The following is a 26,871-nucleotide window of genomic DNA, read 5'->3' as shown; positions in this document are numbered from 1 at the left end:
ATACAAAAGCAAATTTACTGTGTAATTTCCCTCTGCAACATCACCTTTGCATTAACTGTCCCATCCTGTGCGGCTCTTAGAGGTGATAGTCATTAAAGTTGCAATTACAATATGGAAGGTGGAGCGATTATTTGAAGCATTAATTGACATGAATTTCCTTCTAAGATTTTGTCAAAACAACTCCATCTTCCTTTCCTTTTTGATGGAGAAAAGGCTGGAGAAGCCACAGAAAGAAACTCCTTCTCACAGACTTTTATTTAGTCTACATTATTGGCATTTAAAGATTCAAATAATATTAAGCAGCTTTTCTCCACAGCAGTACGACTTCAATTGCAAAACTGAAGAGTGCTTTACAAGTCTGACCTAACCCTGTATTCTTTGTAGTATCAGCCATCACAGGCATCTCACTGGGAGATGTGAATGTACAGAGAAAGAGAGACTAGACTTCAAACGGGAACATTCACCCCAGTTATTTCCTTAACATCATGTTTTTATCCCTTACTCAAGAAACAAAGAGATGCTGTCACGCTACATGGCTACCTGTTGTAGCTTCTTTTGGGTGGCATAGCTACTTGCTCTCACTTTTCTATACCATAGCTCTATACATCTTCAGAAAACATTTTCTTTTGCTGGTCTTCAGTACTATAAAAATTGATCTGTTCCTTGTGTCCAGAAACTGAAACTTGCTCTTGAGGGGACTCCTGTTCTGCCATGGAGATTGTAATGGAGGATGGTGCTGTGTGGCTGAGACTCTTCTCATTCATTGCCTTGGTGCAATGCTGGAGGACCACACACCACACAGCATGGCCCCACTCCTCACTCCCTTCCCTCCTGAGATCCGTTTTGTCCCACTCTTTCTCTCCGCTACTGGGACAGAAAGGACACACCATCTGAGAGCACAACCCTGCCAAACTCTGGGGAGAAGACTGAGGGGAGCAAAGGCACAGCGGGGTTAGGCTGTGCAGAACGGAGCCCTGCACACTGAGTCCTTCTCCACAATGTTTCATGATACTGTGAGAAACGGTTAGGAAACCTTCAGATGATACTGCCCACCACAATGAAAGGGTCTCTCACCCAGAAAGCCACAGAGTCTAAGCACAGGACAGACCAAGAGAATGCAAAAAGCACAAACCATCAAACAGCAAAGTAGCCTCTAAAAACTGGGCGCTTTATTTTTTTTGCTAAAAAGCCATAAGAAATTTTTTTCTTCTATACGGAACAGGAGAAACAAGATTTAACTGCGGAGTTGTGTCCATAAATCTTGCTCGTGTGACTCTTTTCACACAAGTAAAGCCTAGAGGACAGAGTCATCCTGAGACATTTTAATTTTGAATTGAAAACTTTCAAACCAAAATTTCATTATCATAATTGGAAAGTGGAAATAGCTCCATTAAAGTCATTGAACTGTTCACCCTAACGGAACAGCATAAAATGCTCTTGGTTCTTTTATAAAACAATTACAAAATCATCTCACTAGTTAATAAAAATACTGGATGCTTGTTAGCTGGTATCTTAGAAGACTTTCACGTCCTAAGGTTACAGTGTTACCGGGTCCCAACGAGATGTCAGGCAAAGAAGGTTTCTTGAATCGTGTCAGCCTTTTATTGGACTCAGCAGGAGAAGTTTCCTCAGATGCTAAAATTCACATTGATCTTCTTATAATTTTGGGGGAAAAATAATTGAATGGAGTTCATTTTGGCTGTCCTTTGCTTGTTTGTCCTATTATTTTCTTGCTTTATTTATTTTCCTATTCTACTTATTTTTATTCCTTATGTTTTCTTTTCTAATTGCTACAGAAAATGCTGGTTTGATTGTGCTATTGTAGCATTCAGAAATATTACCTGCAAAAATGTGTGTAAAAGTAGCTGTTTGCATGGCAACTGTACAATACTTCATACAGGCATAACTAAAATTACAAGACTAAATTTCCACTTTTTCTGCTCAAAAAGGACTTTTACACCTCTTGCGAGGTCACCAGCAGGTAGTTCACAGGGTCTGATACACGCAGTTTGAAGACTTTCCTAACTTTCCAATAAAGTGTGGGTGTTTCCAAGCATTTCAATACAGAGTTCCTCTTTTTAACTATAACCTGAGTTAGAGGCCTAACTAGTGTGCTGTTTCCCAGAAAACATGAGCACAGAACTACTCAGCAAGTTTTGCCACTGACTGCAAGAGGACCCAGGTTTTGGTACAACAAAAAGCAGATTTAGTTGTCAGGAACAGTTTTGCATGTACCTCCTTTGTAAGCCAGGAGTCTGGTCAGTGCAACAGCTGGATCCGGAGAGACAGCAGCACCTACACTCTATCAAAATTCTTTGAAGAGCTCAGCTTCCCTGCAGTTACTATATACCATCTAGTGATACGAAAGGAAATTGCAATTTCTAATTCATTATTCTTTAAATGAAAGACGAAGATGGCAACAACATATTTTTGATATTTTCCTTTCCTTCCACTAAATAAAATAAAATGTAGTCCTGAGTGCGTCCTCTCCTCTCTGCAATTAACAGTTTTTCCATCTATCAAGAATCTTGTGACTTCGTCTAGTTCTCAAGAAGATTTAATTTCTGAAGATGCATGATTATACACGAATCTCAGCTTCGATAAAGTTAAAATAAAGTCTGCCTTCTAGCTACAGAACTGCATTTTATATGTAATTACAAGTTATTATAAATCCTACAGATGTAAAACTCAGGGGCAAAATTTAGAAGAAACTCAAAATCTATAATCTTGTCATTTTAATCATAGAATCATAGAATCGTTAGGGCTGGAAGGGACCTTCAAAGGTCATCTAGTCCAAACCCCCTGCAAGGAACAGGGATATCTCCAACTAGATCAGGTTGCTCAGGGCCTCATCCAACCAGGCCTTGAACGTCTCCAGGGATGGAGCATCCACCACCTCTCTGGGCAACCTGTTCCAGTGTTCTACAACTCTCATGGTAAAAAATTTTTTCCTAATATCCAACCTGAATCTACCTCCCTCTATTTTAAAACCATTACCCCTTGTCCTATCACAACTGGCCCTCCTGAACAGCCTCTCCCCATCTTTCTTGTAGGCCCCCTTGAGGTACTGGAAGACCGCTATAAGGTCACCCCGGAGCCTCCTCTTCTCCAGGCTGAACAGCCCCAACTCTTTCAGCCTGTCCTCATAGGAAAGGTGCTCCAGCCCTCTTATCATCTTCGTGGCCTTTTACCCATTTTGGTAAACTTCATTCATTTAAAGATCCTAAATAATAATATATTTTTTAAAAAAATATGAGGTTAATACTCCCTGTTGATGAGGAGGAAGTCAAAGAGAAAGAGACCCTTGTGGTCTTGAGACTAAGGCACAAGATTCACTATTGGGACAAGTAGGCTTTAATCCTGGAAACACTGCCCGGAAAACTAAAAAATTTAAGCACACCGTATTGTAAGGCAGTAACTGTTTTGTGGTGGTTTTTTTCTGCTTGTCTGCATCACCATACGGATGACTTCATTTCAACAGCAACATACACTGTGATACGGTTCTGACAGCTGGGATAATGGAAAAAGTCAATGTTTACTTATTGGCGGAAGAAAATTTTACCTTGCCTGCCAACTGGGGCAATAAAATAAATTTGTTTTGCATGCTGTGTGGAATTTTTTACTGCCACTAAATGAAAGCAAAACAATCAGGAACTCTCCATGGGAGTTCACAGACAGAATGGGTATGGATCCAGCAAAAGGCACAGATTGAGAGAATTGAGAGAGAGAACTCGCCCTCAGCTCCTCTTCTCCCTCTTCTCCTCCTCAGCGTCATTCAAATTTCTGTTTTTAAAGCAAAATGGGATTGTTCTTATGACTAAGCAACACAGTCCTTCCAAAACTGCTAAGTAACAGTTTATTCGGCAGAGGTTGCTACATATCTAGATTATGTATGTGAAATACAGAAATTATATGAGGTACAGTGGGTGGATTTTCAGATGCCAGTTCAGGCTTTAGCACTTTGTTCTGTATCCAGAAATAGCGACTAGAGATCAGTTTAGGTACAGTGCAGCAGGACTGTAAGTGTGGATTGCAGAGACAGACATGAACCTCAACGGTTTCCAGCCAGTCAAAACAAAAAACCACTTACAAATCCAAGACTAGGCTTTGGTCTCCCGTCGATCAACTTCCCTTTCGTACATCACCGGAACAACTGCAGCTGCATTTCAAGGGAGTTGAAGTGAATGTCATTTTGTCTCACTGACACCATATTGGGCACTGCTCTTACACTATTTGCCTGGCTGTGGAGAGCCAGGGCTGCCAGCTGCCAGGGCCAAAGAACGAGGGAGGCAGCGTGATGTTGGCTGCACGCTGCCAGGGAAGTCCCTGGCTGCCCCAACCAGCTGTCAGGCCACTCTGTGCTGTTGGCACGCTTAAAACACTTGTAGCACAAGGGACAAGCTTGTGTCACTAACTGTAAAAACTACATACATCATTTAAAAAATGAAATAATTCTGGGAAAATTGTGTATCTGTCTTCAACGACGGTAAAAAAATTATCACTGTAAAGAAAATGGTAGTGTAAGATGCGGATCCCATGTTCTACAATAGCCTAGAGGAAAGGAATGCAGTGAGTGATAAGCAACAGGGGTTCATGGAACAAATGTGCCACTGAAAGAAAATCAGGATTTGTGTTTAATATATTTACACTTTGGAACTCCACCCTGAGCCCCTCTCTGGCTGCTAGCCAAGGGTACGCTTCCACTCCAGGGGCACATTGCCGACTTGCCACCTTCTCTGTTCAGTACAGAGGGTTTGTTGGAGGTGCAGGAGTGTGGAAAGGGCATGATACCACACGTCACCCACTCCTCTACTACTAACGGAACTTGCAGCAATTCTCAGGGTCTCCACACTAACTCCCCAAACTGCTTTGATATAAACTGACTCAAAACCACAGCGGAAGGAAACTGGTTTTCTCCCCTCTGTCCTTAGCCACGCCAAGTGCAGCAAGGATCGAGCTCTTGGTGATCGATGCAAGACATTGGCATATACATAAAGGTTTATATAGCATCACATACATCTGAAGAAGCAGAAAAAGTGCTTTATAAATAGAAACACTGAAACATGGATTAATAGTTCTCCATTGTCAAAGCATCAGCAAAATATTAATGGCGGGACTATAGACACTTAACAGGGGAAGTGGTGTTTTTTAAGGATTAGTCTGGTCAATCTTTACTTTTCAATCCACTGTATTTATTAATAATTTAGCAGCAAGCATCAGACATAAATTCCAGATTGATGACATTGTACACAACAGTAAGAACAAACAAAGAGAAACATAGGAGGGAACAGAACTGTGAAGCAAGCAGAGGTACGAAAGATATAAATGAGATGGCTTCAATTACAACAGATAGGTACAAACTACTGTGCGTAAAGAAAGCCATCGCTGGACTATACAGGATATGTTTACGCCAAAAACAGAAACACAAAAAAGGATACGTAAATAACACCCATTCTGACTGAGGTAAGAGCTCGTAATAAGGATTGATAATAGTGCAGGTAACATTTTAGAAGGTATAACCTCACTAGAACTTAAGCAGATCATTTCTGATCTCCTTATTCCAATCTATTCAATGAGATACCTTTGTGCTCCTTATTTCCTTAGTCCAGTAAGGTGAAATGTGCTCAATTCTTTGGTGAATAGCTCTGGCACTGATATTCCCTTTAACTAACATGCTTGCTCCGTAACTCATGGAGCGTAATATAAAATCTTGCATTCACTAGTGCATTTCTCATTCGGCCTGCAGCTGCAATGAACAGTCATAAACCTACCCAAACACAGCCATGGACCCGTTTTTTGTTAAGTACATTTTTCCAAGGTGCTGCTTCTCCTGTGAAGCTGCACACATTGAGAGCAGCTTTGCTTGAACTCTTTAGATCCCTTAAGAACCCCGGCCTGCTTTCCTTTTTTAGGTCAGATTCTAACTGAAACCGACAGGAATTTGGCCTCAATAGCTTCCACAGGATCAAGGTCTGGTTCAGCAAAGGATTAAGCCTATTGTTGCCGAACACATACTGCCAGTAAGGGACCTTTCCTTTTCTCTAATCTCTATTCTTCAACTTGGTCTCACACAGAGCTCTTTAAATAGCAGCATAGGTTGCCATGTAAATGTTTGTCCTTGGATGCAATCATGTCACATTTTTTAAGACCAGTGCTAATTATGGGTAGACTCTTCTAGACTTTTAGAAAAACTCAGCAGTTTAACCAAACGCATTTGTTTTACTATTTCTGATTAGGTTCAGAATTTAGTATTCTTTGATTTTTCATCCTGTATGTTCCCTAATGCTTGTGATTTCTGGGTGTTAAAATACCAAAAAGAGTGGCCAACAGCAACTCTAGGTCTATCACGCCCTTGGCTAGACAGTTCACTCCTTCAGTCATGGTGAAACGTTTCGTTTCTCATTTATGCGCAATGAGTACTTGGAGACACAGCCCCTCTTCCCTCATCTACATGAGTAAGCATTCCAGCTCAAACTATGTGTGGATTACTGTTTTGCGCTCTGCTTTATTCATGAATATGGCAGAACTTTCAACTGTTTCCAGCAACAGCAGACGACGTTAAGTCCCCTCCCTGTACCTTGCCTCAAAGGGAGTAGCTCAAGCTTCCAGACTACACTGCCCTGCAGCCACCCAAACGTGGCTGGACAGTGCCCAGCGGCACAAGCCACCGGCCTGGTTAAGCTGGAGCAGTGACTTTACCAGACTGCTGAGCTGTTGAAACTTCCAAGCAAAGCAGCTGCAGGACGTGCTCCCGGAACAGCCAGCAACTCTCCACACCTCCTGCTGCATCTACTCCCTGGCCTCATCAGCGGGGACGGGCACAACCACCATCTGCCTCCAGCTTAATCAGGCGTGAGCTGCACTAGTTTGTCTTTCCCCTGTGCTGCCACCAGCCTGGGTCACCGGTGCTGCCACGCTTTAGTCACGAACCCCAAACAAGCACGCCTGCCTACTGTCGGGGCAAAGTTCATGGAAACAAACACATGGAGGCTCCCGCCACTTCCACACCTTCGCTCTCTGAGGCAGCGGACTTCCACTTGGGCAGGGGAAGGGAAGGTCAGGTCAGGCCAGGGAAAGTCAGGCCGGGCGCCCCCGCCTCCCAGCGGCGTGACCAGGCCGCCCCGGCGCGCCCGCGCACCCCGCAGCCCTCCCGAACAGGCGGCGGCCCCCGGAGCACCAGCACCAGCACCAGCACCAGCACCAGCACCAGCACCAGCACCAGCACCAGCACCAGCACCAGCACCAGCACCAGCACCGCCAGCCCGGGCGCAGTCGCCACCCGCCATGGCACCGCCTCGGGGGCGGGGCGGTGTCACGCACGGCGTCCCGCGCGCACCGCCCCCCTCCCCCCCTTCTCGGTGAGCTCGCCCCGCCCCCTCCCGCCGCCCCTCCCCCTCCGCGGCGTCACGGTGGCGCGTTCGGCCCGTCCCCGCGTCCCGCGCGTGACGTCGGCGCGTCCCGCTGTCCCGGCGGCGGGGCCGGAGGAGGCAGCAGGTGACGGCGGCGGCGGGCGCGAGCCGGCCGGCCCGGCGGGTGAGTGGCCGAGTCCCTGGAGCCGCCGCCGGCGCGGGGTGGGCGGGAGGAGGAGGAGGAGGCCGCTGCCGCCGCCAGCGGTCGCTCCAACGGTCGCTCCAGCGGCGCCCCTCTTCCGCGGCCGCCCGGGGCCGGGGGCAGCGCTGCCCCCTCCTTCGCCGGCGGCGCTGCCCGCGGCAGGGAGCGGGCCGGGGCGGGTGCACCCTGAACAAAAGGGCGGCGAGCGGCGCGGTGCGGGCCTGCCGCGGCGACTCGACCGCGCCGAGGGGCGGCCGCCCCGGCGGGGGAGCCGTACCCGGTATTGTTTTGGCGGCGGGGGGTGTGGGGGGGTGAATCACCCGCCCCGCCTGCGGGGTCACGTGACGGGCGTTGGGGCCGCGGCGGCGCGGGGCGGCCCCGCCGGGGAGGCCTGTCCGCGGCGCGGAGCGGCCGCGAGAGCCGGGGCCGCGCTCCGCTCAGCCGGCGAACCCGCCGGTCCTTCCGGCAGGCCTCCGCCAGGCCCCCCCTGCCGGGCCGGGGCCGGCGAGGGAGGCGGTGTCCCGCTGCCCGTGCGGAGCGGGGTGCGCGCCGCGTGCCGGTCGGCGCCCCGATTTCCAGGTTTCGTGTCGTTCGGCGGTAAAATGGGTCAGGAGCATGAGCTGTAGCGTCGTCACGCGTGGCAGGATCCCCTGACCCAGCGAGCGCGGCGCTTCAGATAATTCCGTGCTGCGCGTTGTCACTCGCCTTTCAAAATGTCATCGCTGTGGCTGCTCTGCTTCGGCTTCGTTCCGTGATGAGCTGTTCGAACCCAGAATGGAAGGCGTACGGTCAGTCAGAGCTCAGTACAAAGCACGTAAAAAGAAGTAACCGGTGTTCTTAATGGAAGTGCTTTTGTTCCTTTGTGCTTGACGTTCTCGGCTCCAGTGCTTGGATTGCATCCCTTCGGAACGTCAAAATGGGACTGAGAATAGGTCCGGCTTTTGGTGCAATACGTATTGCCACCACTGAGAAATTATTACAAAATATTTAGTAAAGGCGAGTTTTTCCGCGCAAACAATCGGAATGCCGAAATAGTTAAAACCAAACAGAAGTGTGGGCGTTTAAATCTTAGTCTAACTTCTCTGTGATGTGAGCTAGAAATACTGTCGGTTTTGTTACTGGTGGTGTAGTATGCAAGTATACATTGAATTACAAGGAGGAGCAGGGAGCAGAGCTTTAAAACACCTCACTTTTGTCGGATACGGAATGCTGAAAATACAGACCTGCTGCTTTGTTAGCTGCTGCCTCCGGACAGCGAGCTACTTAAAAACAGTTCTTGAAGCGTCTCTAAAAATGCACTACCGAAAATTACAGTTTTAATAGTGCTGAAGATATAGTGAAATCTTAGTATCAATTTGGTAATTTTGAGTAAATCTTAAATATTGAATGTTTGCGAGAACTTGCTTTGTAGTCTTGTGTGGTTAGTGCTGTGGTTTCTTTCCAAGTGAATGAAAGTACCAATTGTTTAAATTGCTATAATACAGAATCTGTACTGACTGAAAGAGAAAGTTCTCGTTTCCTTCAAAATATACTGCATCAATTTAGATGCAGTTGAATTGTTCTTTATTTAGAGAGCTGGAACTGCAGTATTTTTAAAGGCTGTTGCACAATGGACTCCTGGAATTGGTGGGGGGAAAGCCTGTTTGTTGAAATTGATTGCTCCCCACCGTCTCTTCTGTGCATGTTAATCAAGTCTCTCTCTCTATATATAAAGAGATGTCCCTGTATGTACTTCTGTTTCTGAAGCATTGATAACTTCAGATGAATCCATTTCTGCTTTGTTGTCCACACAATATCATTTTATGTGAGTGAGAAACTTAATGTTTTGCTCTGTTAAATAAATCGAACTAGGATACATGCTCAAAATTCAAATTTAGTGCTCTAATTGTAGCATAGGAGAACCTTATTTTGAATGAATAGGTAGCAGTTCAATACCGAAATGGATGACTGTTCTGCACTTGACTGTTCTTCTGTGAATCGGTTCCAAATGTACATATAAGGGTTGTTTCCTTATTAATGTGTAATAGCAAAGTGTAAGGAATGACATGCAACTTGAAGCCATCACAATCAGCAGTTCCTGAAGGTATTCCAAGTTTAAGAAACAGATACAGAAAAGTAGGTAAGAACAGGAAACAGCGAGGTTATTTATCTGTTGTGCTATCCAGTGACCAGGGACAGCTTAAAAAATACCTGGATAGGCTCAGTACCTTGAGCTGATACTGCGCTGACAGTAGCAGACCTTCAGACAGGAGAGTGATTTTTTTATTATTTTTTTTTTTCCTAGTTAAAAAAACAGCCACCTTCCTTCTTTCTTTCCATAGCGTGTGGCTTGTAGGGAAGGACAGAAATCCAGAGTTCCTTTTCCTCTGTGCCCCCCCAGTAATTGAGTTACAAGTTAGGGAGCATGATGGAAAAATCCAAGTATTTAATTACAGAAGAGCATTTACTCTTTTGAAATAATGCTGTAGCTGTTGAGTTTTCAACCTGCGGGGAGGGGAATGATGGATTTGGGATAGCTATTTTAGAGTAATCTGTACGGAGTTGCAGAATTTGTGAGATCTGTCATTTGAAGTAGGACTCAAATAATAGTATTTGGCTGGTTTGGTTAGAAGCTGGTGTTAGTTGAATTTACCAGTGGTTCATGCTTGCTTGTTTTTAAAAAGCTAAGCTTTTACTTATGGAAAAGACTTCTTAAGAATGTAGGTAACACTTCATTGACATTTGGGAGCTGGCTTCTTAAATCTGTAAGTTTCTGGGATTTTTTTATTTTTGCTGTGTTTTCCAAAGAAATAGAAAAGTGCAAAAAATTGTGTTGGGTCTGATAGTTTACTGGGAATCCAGTGGGCACAGTTGACTGAGCTAACAAGAAATTATTTAATTCCGTCTTGGTCTAGTAAAAGCTTGACATTTTTCCTAAGGTGAACCTGAAATCATGTTTGGGAGATCGGTCTGGTAGGAAGTCCACCACTTCAGTGTTGTAAAGTTGCATGGAAGAAGCAGACGTGACTCCTCCCGGCGAGCATCCTGAGACTTTCAAGGGGACAAGGAGAGCAGCTGAATGCTGGCTGAGCCTCAGTCTGTGAGGGGATGTTGCCTGATTTAAATTCTTGCTCCTGATCAGTGGGATTGTCCTTTATCTGTTGCATTTTGAATGAAAGTTTCAAACTCAGTGTGTGATAGGATGTGTGGATTTAGCGAGCGTGCAGAAGAACGGGATGTTTGCAGGTAGCGTAACTCCTCATACTACATGCTTTTCTAGCATAGAAAATTAATTGGTAAGTATAGAACACAGCTCTTGCCCACTTGACTTTAAAGGAGTCATCGTTGTCCAGGAAAGGGAGGGGGTGTGTAACCACAGGTGTCTTTTATCCCGTTTAGTACAATTTTCAAGACTGGCTTATTAAATAAATAACAATGTCATGAAACGTAGAGGTTACCTGAAGTCAGTTTGTGAGCTAGCTCTTTTTAAGAGCTACGCAGCAATTGGAAAGTTGCCTTACTATAATCCCATAATTATGCCCTAAGTGGATTCTTCTAGATATAATTACATACCTTGAATACGTGCATGCATTTTTATTTCCCAAGTATTCTGCCAGAACTGACCCAACGTTTTTCTCCAATCTCCTCATAATGTGCTACCACAATCGTGGATTGCAAGAGGTAGTAGGTAGGTAATAGGCTTCCAGTGATACCTGCAGAAGTAACAGAAAGCCAGCTCCTAAAATGAAGGGCTGAGCACCACACCCACAGCATCAAGCTTGTTGCAACTGTCTCTTTGATCACAGCAAACATAGTATCTTGTCTCAGTGGATTAGTCGAGCCAAAATTTTAACGCCATTGCAGCTCTTGGTTTCGGACTGATCTGTGAAGAAAGGGGAAGCTGCTAGCATGATGAGGAGAGAGGAGGTGTGGATAGGCTTGTTAATTTTTGCCTTTCTCCTGAGGAGCTTTTTCTAAAAATAGCTGCACAGAATGTTACATGGAGCTCAGCTATAAAGAAAATAACACAGCTGAGTAATGGGTCCTACTCTGAAGTCATCTGAACGTTTCACTCTGATGTTATTAATGATAACCTTTGAATCATTTGATGAAGGACTGTAGCACAGAATACTATAATATTAAATGCTCCATGTTCTTTCAGGGACTTATCAGTCCTTGACTTTGCTCGACTCTGTAGATGTCTGATCTGCACTGTATTTGTACTGAAATGATTCTTTGAGCAGATTGAAATATAAGATGTGACATTCTTGGGTCTGCTTCATATCATGCCTATATGTAACATTTTGCAGTAACTGGAAATTGTAGTTCGAAATGCTGAAGAATCATCTTGAAAGCTACAGCCCAGAAGGAAGATATAACTCTGCGGCTCACCAGTCCTTTTCAGAGGATTCCCAACTACTTTCTGTAACTGAGGGTGGCTCTTTTAGGTCAAGACCTTCCCGTCAGGGTGTGAGAATGTGACAGTGAAATCTTGATGGTCCCCCTGCCTTCTCTGAGTTTGCAGATTCCTACTTCCCTACTGTAGAGTTATTTAGGTATTTGTTACACGCTTATTGGTTTCCAGTGATTGTTATGTATTTGTGAAAGGTCTTAGCTCAGATTCTGGTTGGTGACATACGCAAAACATATTGTGACTGACATTACCTGCTAGCCTGGAGAGGGGCATATTACCTCAGAGCTGTGGAGGCTGAGTTGCATCCTTGTCTTTTTCCGAGATTGGATGCATTCATTCCATGAATGAACCTCTGAGCCCTTCAGCACTTTATAAAGAAATAAAGGAATATCCTAATTAATCCTTTTTTTTTGTTACCTTGCGAAGTATCAAATCTAGGTCATAGAGTTTGTTTAGAAGACAGTATGAGGACATACATATGTAGATTTATACAGAAAAAAAGTGCTGAACGGTTCTGAGATCCATTCACAAATGAATGTATGTGATCTCTGAGAATGAGGACAAGGATGCAAGGCTCTGAGCTACAGAGTGCTTGAAATACAGAGAGGACCTAGGGGAAGTCAGCCGTTTGCATGCACCGTTTTCTCCTCAAGCATCTGATACTAGCCCCTGTTAAGAGACAAGATACAAGCCTAGATAGTCCTTTGGAATGATATGGTGTGGCTCGTTTTATAAGCAGCTTTAGGAAGACTTTGTGACTTTTTAAACTCTCTGAACATAAGGAGTCATTTACTAGAGGTTAAATTTGCGTAAACTCAACATGCTCCTAACTTTGGTCTTGTTTCTTCTTTTGTGTACATGATCACTTTATGGAAATGAGCCATTAACTTATTATAGCTAAAGATAATTGCCTTTTATAATACTTTAGAAAAAGATAATTTGCTGAAGTCAGACATAAAAATAATCGACATCAAAACTGTGGGCCAGAATTGATTCTTGAAAAAATAAAGCAGGAGTCTGACGATATTTTATTGAAAATAGCCTGCATCAGGTAAATGAAAGCATAGTAATTTCTTTTCTGTAACAGGACCGTGGCGTTGTATTTTGCTTGCTCATGTCTCTGTACAACATTGTAATGGTGATGTTATTTGCTTTCCATTAGTTCGCAGAGAAGCTGAAACACTGTAGTGTACCGTTGGGCAGGACAAGTAAGGAATGAGCCAGCCTCGGGAAAGAGGACCTGCCATCCTAGCTGGAGACATCTGAAGAGAGGACATTTTAGTCTTGTGGCATGCTTCAGTAGAAATTGTTCAGAAAAAGTAAGCTGTTGTTTTGTTAATAGACTTACACGTGTCAGCTCCTTGACAGACTGCTTATTGCAGTTAGAATTTGACCTGACGTTTGAAAAATTACTCAGTTTTGAGGTGGTTTTGTGGGAATTTACTTTTTTTCCAATAGAGTCCTAGAAGGCCCAGGATCTTTTCGTGTAGTTTTTATACATTGCCTCTTACTTTGTGTGTTGATGAAGGCACTCTAGGCTGTGCACCCTAAGCTTACAAATTAAACGTATGTTTTAATATTAAAAATAAAACCACAAAAGGATAATAGAGAGGTGGCATCTGGCAAGATTGTGGACTAACACCCTTCAGTTGGCTTTAGGCTGTATCTATATTAAAATGCAGTGTTCAGGTGCTTATTGTTCCCTTATTTATACCTGAACTGAGGATCTAAATACTTCAAATAAAATTAGTTTTAGAACTTGTCCTTGGGTTCAATTAATTTTTAGCCTCCCTATTCAATAATGTAATTATCCCTGTTGCCGGAAGTGACTTAAGGGAACTCAACCATCCAAAAAACAGAGCTTTACTGTTTGATAACAGTTCTAATATGGAGCCTGTTTTGATTCAACCTTGTTATGAAATATTACTCTTAATTTCAGGAAAAATATTCTCTGGTTAGTTTTGTTTAATTCTTAATACCATGAAGTTGCACTGAAAGTGCTTCCACAGTCATAACGTAACAGGATGGCAGTCCTAGATGTTTTTTCCTCCTTCTTGGAGGATTACCTCTTCAATAAAAATCTACATGTACATCCTCGTACCATCTTATAAACAAACTCTACGACCTAGATATGATACTTAAAAAGGTAAACAAAAAAGGATTAATTAGGATCTTTCTTTAAAAACAAAAAGCGAGACAACATCAGTTTAGTTGATATGAATCTTCAAGTGCATAATTGTCCTGCATTCTGAGCACATGCAACTGCAGTTGTGCTTATCTTTTAAGAGTTTTGTGTCGCTGGGTAGCACTTGCTTAGAGATAACGGTTTCACTCCTCCAGCTGTATTCATTTTACACAAAACATTTTCCTGTGAGTCATTAAAAATCACATAAGAATTTGAAGATAAGGCATTTACTCCCTTCTTTTCATGTCCTACATTGTTGTCTTGATGTAGTAAGGAACCAAAGAACCCTCAAATGAATGGGTGACCTATTGAGCACAGTTCAAACGTTGGCATTCTTGGGCTTTCAGTGAACAGGTGAGAACTTTCACTCTTTTAGTTTACTAATGAGTTAGCTCATGGTATCATAACTTGATTTGTCAAAATGCATTGCATTTTTAATCCCAGCATTGCATTTTAATCCTCTCCAAAATCGTAATTATGATATGTGACTTGTATAGAAATTACTTATCTACAGGTTGTTTTAAGCTTTTTCTTTGATTCTGAAAAGGATAACCCTATAAAGTGTATTCAGGGAGAAGCAGCCTTTCGTTAAACTTTAGCGTGGAAGTAAAAACCTCTGCTGCTGTGCCTTTTTGCACAGCAGTATCTCCTTATGTGAGCACTTGAAAATTCCGATCCTTTACCTCAGCCACAGTTAGTGCAAATTAATCAATGTATGGATTTCTCTTCAGCTCTTCTGTTGGGAGATACCGATTGGGTTGTATTCGTGGGTATTGTGAAATCTCAACAGCTTTTCTTCTCCCCTTTTTCTAATAAGTTTATTTTTGTAAACCCCTAGTTTTGGTGTAAAATTCTGTTGCAAAATATAACCTCAAAAGTGTGAGGCTCCCAGAAAGCAACTTGTTCACAACATTGTTAGCATGGATCTTGCAGATAGATGTGTACAGTACAGGAAAAAAACAGTTACCAGGTAATGCTGTGTCTGTATCTGGCATGCTGATTTAAGAACTAGTATGCAGATTTGTCTTTACTCTCAGAGAAAGAAACTCAGATATGAAACTGAAACATAGGTGGATAAAATAATGTGCTACTTCAGGGAAAAAACATTTGAGCTGTAGAGCTTTTAAAAAGAATGATTTGATTAAAAATGGATTAAAGAGGCATTGGTCTTTCGAGAGGAAATTATAGTGATAGAAGGGAACAGACAGCATACAGAAATGCATTTTTAAAGTAAACAGCACTTAATACATTATTGTAAAGATAAATAAAGATACTGAAGCATAAATCTTTTTTTCTTAATCCCAGCGTGTATTCATAAGATGTTTAAAGCAGTGGAGGCTTTTACAGTAACACTAGGCATTTTCTTTTGAGGTAATACATTCTGCTAGAAATGTGTGTAATGCTCAAGCAGATTGTCCAGGGAGATTGTGGTATCTCTATCCTTGCAGGTTTCCAAAAAACTCAACTAGACAAAGCCATGGCTGATCCAATCTAGTACTAGTGGTGGTGCCATGTGGAGCAGGAGACTGGACTACGTGACCTCTAAAGGTCCCCTTTGGCCCACATGCCTGCGATAGTTTTGCATGGACTATTCCTAGCTGCTTATACAACAAAGACTAGTTCCACTGAAAGGCTGTTTTGCTGAATATCAGCCTCAAAGTTCCTTGAGGATTTAAATGAAAAGAGTCACCTTTTTAGGCCTCATCCCCCAAAGCTCATTCTTCTCCCTCATTTGATATCTGATGTTTGGTTTTGATTGCTAATAAATAAGAATATAACAGGAAAATTACCATAAAACAGACTGTGAAAGATTGCTGTAGCAAAAATGTAGTTGAGAAGGCATTTGCGTATTTAGGCTAGAATTTTTCAACTACTAAAATCCTACATAATGCCAAAGTGACACAGTTTTGCATTCCCTGCTCTCTTACACTTGGTTACAAAATCATTTTTAATGTCAGAAATAAGATACGGCCAGAGAAGGTGGAGGCAATGACTTCACAAACCAATCAAATCACGGTCGTGTGTCTTCTGTGATATACTGCTCCTTCTGCTGGGCCACAGTGATTCCTTTTGAGATGCACTCAGCCGTATCAAGGAGTTTACTTGATGTTTAGGAAAAGGGAATCCAGGGTATCTTTTGAAAAAGCCGCCTCAGTTTTCAGACCTGGTTCTTTCTGCAGCCCTGTGGTTGTTCTGAGCCCAGCTTGAGGGATGGTATACCATGGGGCAAGAGGACTAAGAAACAGTAGGGGAGTACTTCTGCCAGGTGCTGCTGCCAGGCACAGTTTCTACTGTGGAAACGTAGTCTGGGGTACTGTTCAGGCAATCTCTTAATCAAATGGATGATCACCAGTACTGTGAAGAGGGATTGGTTTAATGTTTGCAGCTAGATCACCTCTTGAGGAAAGAATCATAGCTTCTTTAAATTTCCTGAGGAGAATCCAAAGTAACTGGCTAACTGGAAGTTCATTAATCAACAGTACTTCAGAGAAAGAACAGAAGATATTCCAGAATTCCAAGTCTTCAAACTTGGCATGATAATGTGCTGAAAATGAAACAGATAAAGATTAGCAAAAGAAACTCTCCCAGTACTCGATTTAGGCAATCATCTCAGGAAACAGAATGTGAACCTGTCAGTTTGAGTTGAGCTTCATAAATGATAATGTACCTTAATTTAAGGTAAACGTCTCATTCTGTGGGTGTTGAGGTCAGAGGTGATGTAAGGTGCCAGTTTAGGCTGACACAATAAACTGATCTAAATCTGTCTTTGATCCTCTGCAGGATGGCTGGCTGTGGCGAAATAGATCATTCGATCAACATGCTTCCCACAAACAGGAAGGCAAACGAGCCGTGTGCTAACGCAGCACCTTCCCTGACAGTCCCCGAATGCGCTATCTGTCTGCAAACCTGTGTCCATCCAGTAAGTCTGCCTTGTAAACACGTTTTCTGCTATCTGTGTGTGAAGGGAGCTTCTTGGCTTGGGAAACGGTGCGCACTCTGCCGGCAGGAGATTCCAGAGGATTTTCTTGACAAGCCAACCTTATTGTCACCAGAAGAACTCAAAGCAGCAAGCAGAGGCAATGGAGAATATGCTTGGTACTATGAAGGTAGAAATGGTTGGTGGCAGTATGATGAACGTACCAGCAGAGAGCTGGAAGATGCCTTTTCCAAGGGTAAAAAGAGCACTGAAATGCTTATCGCTGGGTTTTTATACGTAGCAGATCTTGAAAACATGGTTCAGTATAGGAGAAATGAGCACGGACGCCGCAGAAAAATAAAACGGGACATAATAGATATACCAAAGAAGGGAGTGGCTGGGCTGAGGTTGGACTGTGACGCTAACACTGTCAACCTGGCAAGAGAGAGCTCCGCTGATGGCGCAGACAGCACACCAACTCCGGGGGCTGCAGCTGCGCAGCCTCTAGCGTCCATTTCTGCTAGGCCCCTGCCGTCACTAGATGGTCAGCTGGTGAGTCCTTCAACGCCGTCACCCGATGCAAGCAATTCTCTAGAGAACTCCTTTGCCCACTTGCAAATAAGTGGGGACAGTATGGCTGAAAGGAGTCACAGGGGAGAGGGAGAAGAAGACCACGAATCATCATCTTCTGGTAGAGTGCCAGCCCCCGACACCTCTGTTGAGGAGACCGAATCGGATGCTAGCAGCGACAGCGACGATGTGTCTGCCCACCTTCAGCAGCGCCCGTCCTCTCTCCAGCAGAGACACTTGAACGCAAACGCAAGCCAGTTGGGAGCAGATAGACCAGTGGCAGGGGGCGGGGTGGTCAACACAAGCGTGAGGTCTAGAAGGCCAGATGGACAGTGCACAGTCACTGAAGTTTAAATCTAGAGCCATGCAATTCCAACTCAGTCCTGTACCTGTAAATTTTCTGTCCACGTTGGCATTGCACTCGAACCTAGCAGTGTGTCTGGTGGGAGGGTGGGGTGACGGAGAGAAACAGATTTGGCCTGTTTAACTTAAGTCTCTTAACATGTCTCAGCTGGAAGACTCTAACTGTAGGAAACTGGGTTGTCCTGTTAGTGGTTTGAAAGCTGCTTAGCAATACCCAGTTTTCTTGAAAACGTCTTGTGTTTATTTTGTAGCATTTTCCCCTTGGAGATACTCGATCCCTTTTTGGCCAATGTATATCTACTGTACAACTTGAATTGTCTTCATTATCTGACTGTTGCATTAAGTGTCTTACTACTTTCTGCATGGATTGATGTACGAAAAGAACACTAAAACAATGTGGGAGCAGGCAAGATGTTGGGTGTGAGCAGGATGCTTAATTTAATGTGAGAAAAATAGATGTGCGTTTGGAGTTAAAACGTGTTTTTACTAGACAAGAGCAATCCTTTACCTTCCTTCAGCGGAAATGTAAAAATGCTGTTAACTTTTGTTGCAAATTCTTACCTAAACGCTTTTCATGGCATTTTCACTGGCTTTGCCATCTAGTCCTTGTAGTTTTGTTTTTGAGGTCTTTCTTGATCTGTCTCGTTTTTGTTACGGAATTTATAATTTAATAAAACTACATTTTATCAGTAACAATCTTAGATATGTCTCCAGTTTAATTGAACTTCACTGGAGGAACTTTAAAGAACACTATCATAAACCAGCTTCCTCTGTTTGCCAAAAGGGAGGACTGGCTCTGAGCAGTATCTGGAGGTTATTGCATCTCTGACTGGCTCTCTCTCAAACACATCACTGTAAGAGTGCGTCTTTTTACCAAAAAAATCAGGAGTTGCAGGCTTAACGCTCACTTCTCGTCTGAAGAGCTGACCAGTCTGCTTCACGGGCGGGCAGAAGTATCACACACAGCCTTATTTTAACAGCAGAAATGTCGAAATAAAAAAGCGTGAGTTATCAAACTTGACCCTGTAACAAAGAACACGGATGTTAAGGACTATATGGCTGTTTTTCTGTTCTGCATAGCAAAGCTCGTGGCAGCACAGAAAAGGGGGGGTTTGTGGGTGTATTGGAAATGGCCTAGATTGCTACAAACCGACTTCTGTGTAGCAGAGAAGGTTGTAAGCCAGATCTTGAAAAGCACAGCTTGTCTGTCTGTGGCTGGTTTACATTTTTTCAAATTGAGAAGTAGTTGATTCTGGACTCAGTCTTTAAAATTAAGCTAATTAAACTCCAATTCTTAGTACGCATATCCCTGAATAGAAAGAGACGGTAGCTGATACGTAGGTACTACATGTCTTCAGACAAAAGTTGCTGTAGGCAACCAACTATTTGAAGGGAAGTAAAAGGGCTGATTTTTAAAAATGGTAGACTTAAAAAATTCTAAAATGTTCTCCTTACTGTAATGATGGCTGATGTGCCTAATCTTGGGCAAAGCTGTGCCAGCCTTCCAGTTTGTTTACTCTGCTCACAGGTGAGATCAGTGGGTCAGTGAACAAAGTGCAGAGGAGACTAGGATGGAATAAGGAAGATTTCCTTCTTTCTCAGCTAGAAATGGATGCTCTTGGTCACAGATTTTTACAATCATCTTCCAGTTCCGTAAGGAAATAGAAGTTAGTAACACGGACTTAGATGGAAACGGATGGAATGTTTTTTCTTCTATTTCTTAGTTGCCCACTTATTTCTCAGTTTTGAGTTAGCACACAGTGGCTGTAATTGAACTCCGATTTTGTGCTGCAAAAGCCTTCAGTAAGAACACTTCTACATGCGTGCGTTTTATTTCATGTGAGGGTATGTACTATTGAAGAAAGCAAGAAGCAAAATACAAGAACTTGACTCGCTATATACTTAATTTCTGGATTTTCAGCCCAAACAGTCTACAAATAATTTCATCAGCTATTATCTTTGGGGGTTCTTGACCAAAGTAGAGAGGCAGACCTGTGTTCAGCCAAACACCCACAATGCTGCTTTTGGCTCCTGCTGGCTGACTGCAGCTGTGAAGTACTAAAATTAGTTAAAGTAAGGCTGGTGAGAGCTTAATAGCCAATCATTAGAGTGGCAAATGCACTCCCCAGATCAAGCTAGGAAAAAGTAGTAACTGGTAATTCCCATCTTATATTTAAACCATTACCTTCAGTAGGAGATGTGTTCTGTCAGTTTTAGCTAAGCCACAGCCACACTGCATTATGTGGTTCTCTGTAAATTGCTTAATGTATGGAGCTACAACTTGTACAGCATAGCTAGAGAAATGCACAGTGGAGCAGAATGGAAAGGAAAAAGGAAATTAAAATGCCATAAAATCTACTGCATCTCTTCATTTCCTGGAGAACAGATAATCTCAGATACAGGAATCCTACCCCACAGTAAAAAAAAAATCACATAGTGAACCAAGCATTCAGCAAGAACACCTGGCTTACCTAGATCGCCCATTTGGTAAGTGTATTTCTGTCAGCAGCAAATATGATAAAAGTATCTGCATTGCTGAAAGTGATCTCCAGTATCCAACCTTTAAACGCTTGGCACAGAATCCACACTCCCATTAAGCACTCGGGCTGTCCCAGTACACAGAAGCAAGGGAACAAGACAGGCATTCCACAATGTAATAGGAAACCCTGTTTGCTGAGGAGGGAGCTGGCAAACTAGCCCCTAGGAAATAAAAAAAGCTAGCATGCCATTTAACTAGGAGACTGGGAGTATCAATTTTGAGGTTTCTAATTTGTTTTGTGCATTTAGTGCTTGTTTGGTTTTAGGCCATTTCTGAAGGGGAATAAAAACAGAGATGAAGCTTGTAGTCTTTAATAATTGTAAAGAAAATATAAATGCTTCTCGGCTACTGGTTACAGGTATTTGTCACTTCAAGATGATAAGCAAGCATTCTATGAAAAAAGCATTTAGGTTTGAAATTGGTAAAGTAGGATTGCATTTCATCTCACTCAGTCTGGAGTTCTTGTGTTAGCACTCATCATAATTTAGTTAGGCTGCTTTTCCTATGAAGGGCTGTACTCGCTTTTAAAACCAAAAAGAAACTGGGGACTATGATATTAGGCTGCTCACAAAATCCTTGATCAAAACACCTGTAATTCTCTTCAGAATCTCCTGTAGCTGTGTTTGATATACGTGTGATTCCAACAGACCAGAGGACAAAACGAGTCTCTCTGACCTTTTCTGAAAGTGTCTTACTCAGTACTAGTTAATTATTTGTCCTGTTCTTAGAAGCAAACGTTGGCCTTTGATACAAATCAGAGAGGATGGCTAGGAAACTGCACTTGCTGAAATGAGAAGTAAGCTCGTTGTCTACAAATCAAAACGGAAGGAGGTCCCCAGTAGGTGTACATACCGAGTTTCACTTACTGGGAGCACAGGTCTAGTTCAAAATGTGCGAGTAAAACAGATTCTGCTTGTCTACTACAACTTCCCCCCTTTCAAATTCATATCACCTGGTGCACAGGATGCACTAATAAGCCTTACAGTCAGCACCTGAAAAATAAAAAATGATTCAAGGGTCTTGCTCAGGTGCTAAGCAATTTTCACATCCATTTAAAAAAAACATTGTTACAATATTAGTTATGGCAAATTTGTTCTTGTTAGTAGCAAAGACATAACCAGTTGTTCTTTAAAGCACAATTTTTTTGCCTCACGACAATGTACTATTGCTTCAAAACATTGGATGAATATGGACTGGAGCGTGCTCTGAAGGTTCAGTGATGTTGGCGGTCTGGAATCCGTCACGAGTCTTGAGGAACTTCATGAAAAGCAGAACAGCTTCATTACTAAGCAATCAAGTACTACCTGACTATATTAAAACACCTGTACTTTCAGAACTCATGGGTTTGAAGTCCTTTAGAGTACAGGAAAGAATCCAGCAGCACCAGGGACTAACAACTGAGCTATTGGATAAAAAAGGGGGGAAGGCAGAAGCACAAGACAGACCACTGCCCTCTCCCTATGTTCCCATTCCTGTCTCTAACCTGGAAGTAAAACTCAAACTATATTTTTGCAAAGGGAGATTTCAAATCTTTCTCCAGCAGCTGTTTCAGGTGTGAAGGCAACAGGCAGGATCAACAGGGCAGAGTAAGTTCCGTCCTCCCTGAAGTGCCAGCTCAAAACACATCCCTTTCTTTAGCATTTCTTTTGGTTGCTTCAGGCTATACATGCTCCCCGCCGCGAAAGCCATACAGTAAAACATCCCCAGCAGAGCACAGCATCTGCTCGAAAGCTGCAGAATCTTAACAGGCAATTCCAGGCCTAATTCCCTTCATTGATCTGTCCCAAGATCCTCAAACATGCACAGTTACCTTGCCATGTAAAACTCAGGAATCCTGACACGCTGTAGAAATCATAACATGGATTTCCATCCAAGGAATCACATCCTTTTCCTAAGGGATCCTGTACCATGTACGTAGAGTTAGTTAGGCCTGGTCAGATCGAGAACGCATGTCAGTGGCTCCTTAACACGGGTCCATCCTCTGCTCAGATCTCAGCTCCTCCTGGATTTACAGACAAGTGCATCCCAATCAACAGCACAGCAAACTCTCAGTCATGGATATATCTGCATGTTTTTGCTCTCACAGATGTTTCTTTTTAAGATTCATTTGCCAAAGCAGGGACTCGGTGTCAGTTTCTAATTCTAAAGGGAAATCCCTCCCCACCGACTTATCTAATTACTTGCACAGTCACCGGCATGAATTGGAGACTGAGTTCCAAATCTTCTGGTCAGCCCAAATACGCCCTGCCAGTAAAAACACTCTGAAGACAGAGATAGATACACAGAGAAGTCTTTCCAGAATGATGAAGTACTCAGACCGCTTAGTCCGTCAAGGACATCCCATTTTGGAGCATGACACATCACGGCCTTTGAAGATTTCAACTAGATTCTATGTAAAGAATCAGGTCAGCAGCTTTGCACGTGCTCAGCAGCACAGGTCCAGGCAATGGGGCCGTGCAGACTTGTATGTAGGTAGTTGGTTCCTTGAGCAGTGAGAAGACACCTTAAATGCATTTATTTAGAAACCTGAACCAGCGTCAGTGAATGAGGGCTATAAGCTCCTTGGTGAGTTACAGCCCCTGTAAAAATCACCATTAAAATTGAAGTATCCTTGGATACTTTCTCAGCAATTATACAAAGAACTGACTGAAGATGAAAAAATAAAACCTATCACCTCACCATTTATCTTCCCTTCAAAGCTGCTTAAAGACACTGGTCTCATGTTAGGGAGCTTTAGATGCACCTGTTCTGCAAATAAATAAACCTCGTATCTTTCAAGCAATTCATTTCCATACCATTTAGAAAACCAAAATTAACCCCAAAGAAAACGTTCAGCCTCATTCCAAAAGAATTATAGTTCTATTCTCAGCACAGTATTTACCTTTACATACTAATTTCACTAATCTCCATTCAGTGAGTGATTAGGACAGTAAAGAATCTGCCAGGGATTTCTCTGTGGTTGCACACCAAATACGTCTGCCTGATGTGAATGACAGGAATGTTAATCCCAGTTTAAATGAGTAAATCCTTCAATGATTCAGTTTAATGCCTGTTTTAGCGAAAACTTTGCTTGCAAAAAAAGTCAAGAATGTTTCTTACGCATTGACTGTCATTTATGTTTTGGTCTTCTAATCAATGCCTGCAAATTGGCAGGCCCACCCCATACAGTTCCAAAAATGTCCTTCTCTGTCCTTAGGGCAGCTTCCAGTGGTAGCTCTCTTCCTGCTGTCACCACCTTTTTCACAGCCTGAATCACACTGGCTGGACCCTCTGTGTACTGACTCAGCCAGGCTCGGGCTTCTTCTAACGCTCCGGATTCATCAGACGATGACAACGTCTCCTCCGAGAGCCCAAGGTGCAAAGCTCTCTCGGGGTCCACCCCGGCTGCCCCGCTCAGCAGCCGGAGGGCAGCCCCGCCGCCGACGATCTGCACCAGCCGGGCGGCTCCTCCCCAGCCTGGCACCAGACCCATGTGCTTATGGACAAATCGAATTTCACTCCCAGGCGTCATCAACCTGTCGATGAAGAACAAACACGCAGAGGTCAATCCGTGCATCGACTTCGGTGTTCGACCCGCCCGCACGCGATTTTCTATTTTCTCCTCCCCTCTGCTTCCAAAGGCTGATACAACCTGACAGCACGCTGATTACAGCCAGAACTGGGGAATCTTAATTTTTACATCACCTGGTGCCTTAGCTGCAGCTTTTGGCCCTCCTCAAAATGAGATACGTTGGCTGCCACAAGTAAAGATGCTTAGTGCCCACACCGATACCTGTAGTCAGTTCTAAAAAGTGTTTGAAAATAGAATTGCAAAGATGGAGGACATGTCACACTCACAGTGCCAACACTGTCTTGCTAATTCATGCCTAAAACAGGGTTTTGGGTAAAAAACAAGCAAACTAACGCACAAAACGTATTTCTCAAGAGGACGGATTGAGGTCTTAGTACTGATCTGCACCAGGGAGGTTCTGTCAGCAGCCTGGTGCTTGATTATAGCACAGTTGGGGTTTTTTTTTTGTTCTGTACTTTAGAGGGTCCGTGTGAGTTTGATTTCTAAGGGAAGTCAGGATGGATGCTCAACTTACGGCTCACAACGTCTAAAAGAACTGCTTTCTATTTATGCTTACAGTGTGAAATAGAATTGCTCCCCTCCAGAAGGTAGAGTCGCATTCCTCTTTTCAAAGACTGCACATCTTTGCTCCTTTTCTACAGTCTGTCACCTCCCCTGTTTAAGAACTCACCCTAGGGCTGATTACGCTGCCTCGCTGGAGGAGCTCTGTGGCAGCCGATGGTCCTGTATCCACAGAGTGTTCACACTGACACACATTAGGTTAGTGAAAAAAGCCTCTAGAAGCAGAAACATACAGAAAAGACGTACAGAAACAGACCAGTACTTGCTCTTTCTTAAGATGGTGTTGTGCAGTGTGGTTGCTCGCTGCTCTTTGTAAGACAAGGGATGTAAATTACACTTGTGAAGTAGATTAGCTTCTACTTCAAGCACTAATTGGCTTTCTGAAGATAAATCTTGTAACACTGAGATCTACACACAAGTCTGTTTCCTAACAATGCAGTTTTCCATAATGAAAATACCAAGGTGAACAGCTTTAAAAGGGGAAAGAAAAGGAAAGCCTTTTAAATTGCAGCTACTTGTAGGAACGCTCAGTTCCCGAATCTGCTTAGTTATTGTTAATTGTAATAGTTTGCTCAGTTGCTTTTTTCTCAACCAGAGCACCATCAGCATTCACGCCACACTATAAAGCGCCAGGGCTGAAGAGCTTACGCTTTATCCCAGATCCAACACAATGCACAAAGGCAACAGCTGACATGCCAGATTGCATGAAAGCCTTTTTGTAGAGATAGTGGAGGAAGGCTGTGTGACAAAAGGAAGAGAGCAGAACATTGCAGGGGAGGAAAGGCTTTTCACTAACAGTAGCAAGTGCTTCCCAAACCCAGCAAATCCCAGGGAGCTCGAGACTCTCTTCTCCAAAAAGAAGACTGCAAGTATTCCAAAACTCCTTTACTGGCTCAGCTTACTTTGCAATTTGCTGACACGCTGTGTCCCACTGGGAAAGCAATAATGAAAACATTATTAAGGGTTTAATTCTAGTGTGCTGAGCAATGCAAAGCATTAAAAAAGAAGCGATCATATACAGCTAGGTATCTGATGCTATACAATCTGCAGGCAGTCATAAGACAGCTACTTCAGGTCAGCAAGACAATGTTGTGCTTGCATGTTGAATCTGAGGCTGTCCCAGGCACCTAGGTTCAGGCCTTAGGCCAGGCATTTCAGCAGACATCCTGAGGGCAGTGAATGGACTCATCTGGGAAGTTGGGTCAATGCACTCTGAAGTTCCCATGGGAAGTCAAACTTTACATTAGAAGGCCAGCTGATCCATCAGCACCAACAAGAAAAAAGTTGGAAATGTTTACTATGTGGGAAAGGCTCTGTTACTCTGCACAATCTTCACCTCCCTCTGAGAAAATGGCACCAAATATGATGAATGGAAAATAAACAACTGACAACTAAACCTATAGAGAGACTGAGGCTGCAACTTCCAGGATCTCATTGGGATTCACCTCTCCCTACAACACTCCTTTGAACAAGCTCCACAGAAAATACTGAGATAAATGGTGGTCAGCAAAGGCAGTCTTGGATCTCCTTCATGCTTAAGAAAGTTATCTATGTTTTTTCAGACTTGTCAACTATGAATCCTCTCCCGAAGTCACACCAGTGCTTAAAGAAACCACCCATCACGCTCTCTGTTAGGTATACCACTAACTTCCAGTCCCCATGCCCAAGAAAACAATGGAGACCGGATCTGAGGTCTAAAGAGGTGTATGCCGCTGCCAAGCTAGCCTGGGATAGCCTCTGAACATCACCAGCTGCAGCCTCGCATAAATATTTCCCTTTTTATTTTATCAAAGGGATTGAGTCTACCTTCTGAGACATGACAGATTGATCTCCCATTAGATGAACTTATGTAAGAGAAGTACATCAAGCATTACTAAACATAAAGAGGTAGACAACAAAAAGCTGAAAAGACCGAAGTACTATGCTATTCCTGAGCTGTCTGTACCTTGTGCACCTAGTACTGGCCCTGTCCAAGACAGAAAGTACATGAATACAAAATGAACCCTGATTTGACTCAGTATGCCTGTTCTTGTCTTCCAGGTCAAGGGAACTAAAATCTGGATCTCCTGTATCCCAGGGGAAGGTCATACCACTAGGATGCTAGACACATGCCTTCTCTGCCCTAAAAAAAGAAGAAAATCTGTTGCATGACAATACTGAAAAATATTTATTAAATGTAACTAATCTACAAAGTAACTGAAGACCTTACAAGCAGAGAAAC

The 26,871-nt window shown here is 43.2% G+C and overlaps 2 protein-coding genes across 4 annotated transcripts in view; one reads left to right on the top strand and one right to left on the bottom strand.

The window, feature by feature from the left end:
- Nucleotides 1–7,497: 7,497 nt before the first annotated feature.
- On the top strand, nt 7,498–18,660 carry RNF146 (ring finger protein 146). Of its 3 annotated transcripts, none has more exons than XM_086631245.1 (3): nt 7,498–7,533; nt 13,107–13,263; nt 16,911–18,660. In XM_086631245.1, exon 3 carries the CDS (start codon nt 16,912–16,914, stop codon nt 17,968–17,970), a length of 1,059 nt encoding a protein of 352 aa, XP_086487371.1. In that variant the 5' UTR covers nt 7,498–7,533; nt 13,107–13,263; nt 16,911; the 3' UTR covers nt 17,971–18,660. The 3 variants fall into 3 exon arrangements, with proteins under 3 accessions (XP_086487371.1, XP_086487373.1, XP_086487372.1); XM_086631246.1 differs by lacking the exon at nt 7,498–7,533 and adding an exon at nt 14,400–14,483 and having other exon boundaries at nt 11,466–13,263; XM_086631247.1 differs by lacking the exon at nt 13,107–13,263 and having other exon boundaries at nt 7,515–7,533.
- A 4,966-nt stretch (nt 18,661–23,626) lies between these two features.
- The window catches only part of ECHDC1 (ethylmalonyl-CoA decarboxylase 1), a 38,408-nt gene continuing 35,163 nt past the window's right edge, over nt 23,627–26,871 (bottom strand). The window contains exon 6 of the mRNA XM_086632090.1: nt 23,627–24,033. Within this exon, the coding sequence (XP_086488216.1) occupies nt 23,628–24,033 (406 nt within the window). The 3' untranslated portion in view covers nt 23,627. The remainder of the gene's footprint in view (nt 24,034–26,871) is intronic.

This window comes from Tauraco erythrolophus, chromosome 2 (genome assembly GCF_009769465.1).
Source record: "Tauraco erythrolophus isolate bTauEry1 chromosome 2, bTauEry1.pri, whole genome shotgun sequence".
Taxonomy (NCBI): Eukaryota; Metazoa; Chordata; class Aves; order Musophagiformes; family Musophagidae; genus Tauraco; species Tauraco erythrolophus.
This window is presented reverse-complemented; position numbering and strand designations above follow the sequence as displayed.

What these genes read in the sequence shown, in the direction of transcription:
- RNF146 (XM_086631245.1), top strand. Translation starts at nt 16,912, where the DNA reads ATGGCTGGCTGTGGCGAAATAGATCATTCGATCAACATGCTTCCCACA.